At 43.5% G+C, this 4,592-nt stretch overlaps 1 protein-coding gene across 1 annotated transcript in view; it reads right to left on the bottom strand.

Annotated features, from left to right (window-relative positions):
- The window catches only part of TYRO3 (TYRO3 protein tyrosine kinase), a 37,877-nt gene that overhangs the window by 17,505 nt on the left and 15,780 nt on the right, over positions 1–4,592 (bottom strand). Inside the window, exons 6-8 of the mRNA XM_010143418.1 lie at positions 3,444–3,621; positions 2,821–2,963; positions 601–745 (exon numbers count right to left, since the gene is read on the bottom strand). Coding sequence (XP_010141720.1) covers positions 601–745; positions 2,821–2,963; positions 3,444–3,621 — 466 coding nt within the window. The remainder of the gene's footprint in view (positions 1–600; positions 746–2,820; positions 2,964–3,443; positions 3,622–4,592) is intronic.

The raw sequence follows: 4,592 nt of genomic DNA, 5'->3' as shown, positions 1-4,592 counted from the left end.
AGGAACGCACTCCACACGTACATGTCCTTTGCTCCCAGCGAATCCTTCCACATGGTCCAGATAGCTTGGTACAACTTCTGCACCATCATCTCCCTTCTACCAGCTCAGCTTTTCCACAGAGAGAGCCACACTGGTTTAATAGAAACACATTTGGTGAAACCATTACAAAACACCATGTGGCCACGGTTTAAATCAGGCTGAACTGAAACTAGACAGAAGGGGTTTCAGATTAAATCAAAGAGGAGAATCCATGTTAGACGAGTTTTCTGTCACATTTAGTCTTGTAAACGTGTGGCTTAAGCCTAAATGAAGTATTTAAAAACCATCATTTGCACCTCTTCCATTGTGCTTCCCCTTGCCTTTCTTCACACCAAGCACAGCAAAAGCCCATTACAAAAGGCAGTAGTGGCCAGAAGCTGTTTCATTTATAGCAGCTCTTTAAATATTATTTAGTTTCTACTCTGCTTGATCAAGCATGCTGTTGTATAAAGCCACATGGCTCAGGCAGTTGTAAGCACTGAAAGGAGAAGAGTCAGAGAAAAACAGCAGTCCCAGCACTTCTTTTTTCCCCAAAGTCAAGGGAAAGCAGTAGATACTCACTCATGACCTCCTGGGCCTCAAGCAAGAAGAAGTCACTCCAGGGCCCACATCCTGCAGAGTTCAGCACGCACACCCTGATGATGAGGTCTTTGAGGGGATTCCATGTTGTGAGATTTGCTTTTGTATCCTGTACGGTCATCTCCCCCTGAGAGCACAGGGCAACAAGTTGTAAACTATCTTAAAAGGAATCTAGTCTAAAAGTTCACCTCTAAAACTAAATGAAAACGTTACTGTGTACGTTATTGTTGCTGTAACAAGGATTGGGAGCTGTGACTCCTGAGTCTAGTCTCGGTTTTGCCACTAACTTGGGCTGTCATCTTAGGTTTCTCTTCTCAAAAACTGCTAATAGTTTCCCAGGGCATAGGGAAGCCACGGGGTTTAATGATTTCCTCCTTTGAGGCCCTTCAATGAAAGCTGCTGAAGAAATGTGGTTTTTCCTGCTATTAAAAGATACACCTCCTTGCTTTTTGTGGTTTAAACACAAAGATGCACTAACATACTGCAAAGCATATGATAATTTTAAGCCAAGGGAGGAGTCTGTCTGATTTAACTTGTTGACCAAATGGTTTCTGAATTTCATGGCCAGTTTTCGCTAGGACAGCAAAGCCAACATATTTTCAGCAATTTTGTGGATCTTCTTCATATATGTCATTTGCAGAAAACCCACGAAGATTTAGCTGCCACCACTGACACAATGTAAATTCTTTGGGTACTCATTCAAAGCCAATAACGCTGACCTAGTATGAAATGGGTCATGCAAAAAAAGGAAGTAAGTCTCTTTCCCCTCTAGTTGTCTGTTATTACAGGCTTGTTCATCATTAATACGCACCGGCTAAATACATACTAAGAAACATAAGAAATGCTGTGAACTTCAAAGACAGATAGATACCTGAGAAAGGTCAATACTGAAGAAAAAATGAAAGGCCTTCTACTCTGACAGGGTCCTTTCAACTCCCTATGTATCGTACATTAAATAAAAGAATCTGTAATCTTCGTTCTGTGATTTAGAGTATAACTCATTTCCTTGTGAAATAAGTACACCTTTGCTCCTCGGATTTGGAAAGCCTAGTCCCAGTCACAGAAGGGAAAAAGCCCAGATCCTGTACAGCCTGAGTTGCCTTTGGGACAGCACTAGAAAGACACAGAAACACACTGAATTCTCTCCGTGTTGTCCTTGTTGTGCAAGGAACAGCAGAGAACTGGTCTGTCTGCAGAGGAACTTGGAACTGAAGGAGTTCTGAGTACGCCAGTGTCCTGGTTGGAGTTGGAACAGAACTATTTGTTCTGTTCAGTGATTTTACTTTTCAGCTCAGTCTCTTCTTACTAACTGCACTTCCTGAAGTCAACACCGTGTTTTTGCAGACAGTGTCTGCTGCTAGCAGTGACAACGCTTGGTGTTTCCAGTTACCACCAGGGACTGGGGTGCAGAAAGGCTCTGGGTTACACTTGCTCCAGTGCAGACCCAGGTCACTGCTCGATCCTGTGTGCCACGGTGGGGGTGCAGCAAGTGAGAGGCTGCACCTGCGGGGAGGAGCGGACAGGACAGGTGACCCTGAACTGACCAACAAGGTGTTCCATCCCATTGACGTCATATTCCTTATAAAGCTGAGGGATGACAAGGGTCAAGCTCTTCTGCAATGGTCAGAGTCCAAGGAGGGCTCAGTCTGATCAGCCTTCAATCCCAATTCATGCATTCCTGAATCCAGCTCCTGCGTCCAGTTCCCATCTGCCACTGAGTCCAGTCTGGGACTTGTCCACCACCTCTCCACAGCACGAGTGGTGATGATGACATGATTGCCATTGGGGGTGGGGAGGTTGGTACTGGGTTTGTATATATTTGTATATATTTCTTTTTATTGTTATTATCTTCATTAAAGCAATTTTAGCTTTCTTCTCCAATCCTTAGGGCTCTCTCCCTTGTTCCTTTTCTCTCCCCCTTTGGGAAGGGAGAGGGGTTAACAGAGAGCAGCTGTAATTTGTCTGCTGGCCAGCCCAGCCCTAACTCATGATATTGAGAAAGGGAGAAATGGGCCTTAAATCTTGAGGCCAAATACTGAGGAGGTATTGCCAATCAGAATAGATCCATTTACACAAAAGCAATGCTAGCACTTTAGTCACCTGGTATGGATAAGAGATGAGGGACCCTAATGCCTAGAAAATTTAACACGAACATTCTCCAGCTCTGTGCCCAATGGCTCCACTCCCCTCTCTAACTGTTACCTGAGTTACATTATCCTGAATCCACTCCAGCCTGTATCCCAGGACATTTTCTTTCAGCAGATCTGGAGCCACACCTTCCCACTCCAAAATCAGACCAGGATCAGTTTGGATAACATGGATATTTTGTGGAGTGCTGCTCGGAGCTGAAAGCAGAGGACAGAAGACAATCACTCTGTGCAAGAAAAGAAGGTACTATCCACACTGAAAACAGCTGAAAAGACAGTTTCGTTCTCTTCCCTGAGAGGAGCCAGAAGAGAGCATGTGAGGGCGAGAACAACTGCTGCAAGCCACCAGCACTGCAAACACCAGCTTCAAGTGGAGAAGATGAGGTTGGTCAGCATCTCTCTTTTCTTTCCGAGACCCCAAGAATTTCAGAGAGTGAACGGGACGTATGCCCGTCATGCAGAAGCCCCATGGCTGGATCAACTTGTGTATCATGCATCACTGCTGTTAACCACATTTGACTGCCTATTACTGCTTTGTTAGCAGACCCTCAGAGTGAGCCATCTGCCAGTATAACCCTTCCTGCATTTCAGAATTAGCAAGAAGGAGCTCCATACGGTTTCATCGTCTCTTTGTCAGATTCAGAGCTGCTTTCCTGTTCTTGTCTGCTGTCTGCTTACCAAGCTCCAGGGTCTGGAAATAAACCCTGTCGGTGAAAGGGGAGCTGCCCATCTCATTGCTGCATTGCACACGAACACTGTAGTTGGTGGAATGCTTCAGACCTTGCACGCTATAGGCAAAGGGCGGCACTGGGGTGACGTCAGTGGAGACCTCCTGGCCATCTGGTGATTCAGCTACCTGTGCCAAGAGTGAAATGGAGAAGACTGTTACCATAAGCCGTATAACTACAGGTCCATAGGGATAAGAATACACTTTATGGTTAGTTTAGGGAAGTGTAAGAACAGATATGGTACTAGTACTAGTGGTGTTTAAAATACTGAAAAGGGAATTGTCAAATTAAGAATCATGAGCCAAGCCTTTATTTGGTTTAAGTGACATCACTCTCCTAACTCTGGCAGTACAATTTTCCACCAGATGTAAATTCTGTTCCATATTTGAAAACATTTTCTTACCTATGTTACAAATTCTACAGTTGATTATTATTTCCTTTAAAGAAAACTAATGTGCTTGTTGCTTTGAATGCTAGCAGCTGATGTCTGAGGTACTTCCAAATTTGGGCATGAAAACTGGTAGATCAGCTTCCCTGTTGCCTAGCGTCACTTTTTTCTCAACTCTTTTTTCAGAAGTTTGTATAATTTCATTTTTGCAGTGTACTGAAGACATGGCAGACATGGGTGGCTTGGTCTGACTAAACTGTTTCAAATTAAACTGAAAAGAAACTTTTGACTACTACTGCAAACCTTTTTTTTTCCCTAAATCTGAACTTTTAAGCAACATGAATGTTAATTTAAATCTGGTATCCTGTGTGCTTTTATCACACAGAGTTTCAATGCTCCTGCTTTTGCACTGACAATAGCAGAAATCGCTCCATAGCCCCCAGATTCAGGCTTTCTTTTCAAGTGCGTATGAAATAGCAAAGCTGGGAGTAAAAGCAAGGCTTACTAACAAAAGCAAAACACTCACGAGGACTTTATATTCTTTATATAGCATTTTTCCTCCCTTCCTCCCTGCCCTTCTGCTTGTTCTCACATACACTTTTGACCTACTGATTTATTTGGCTAATAAATAGGAAGAATCTCAAGTTTCCTTACAGAAAAGCATATTGTTGTCATTATTAGTGTCGTCCAAAGCAGGACTGAAATAATCAG

Source organism: Buceros rhinoceros, unplaced genomic scaffold, assembly GCF_000710305.1.
Source record: "Buceros rhinoceros silvestris isolate BGI_N320 unplaced genomic scaffold, ASM71030v1 scaffold24499, whole genome shotgun sequence".
Lineage (NCBI taxonomy): Eukaryota > Metazoa > Chordata > Aves > Bucerotiformes > Bucerotidae > Buceros > Buceros rhinoceros.
The sequence above is the reverse complement of the archived record's forward strand: the minus strand, read 5'-3'. Positions and strand labels throughout refer to the sequence as shown.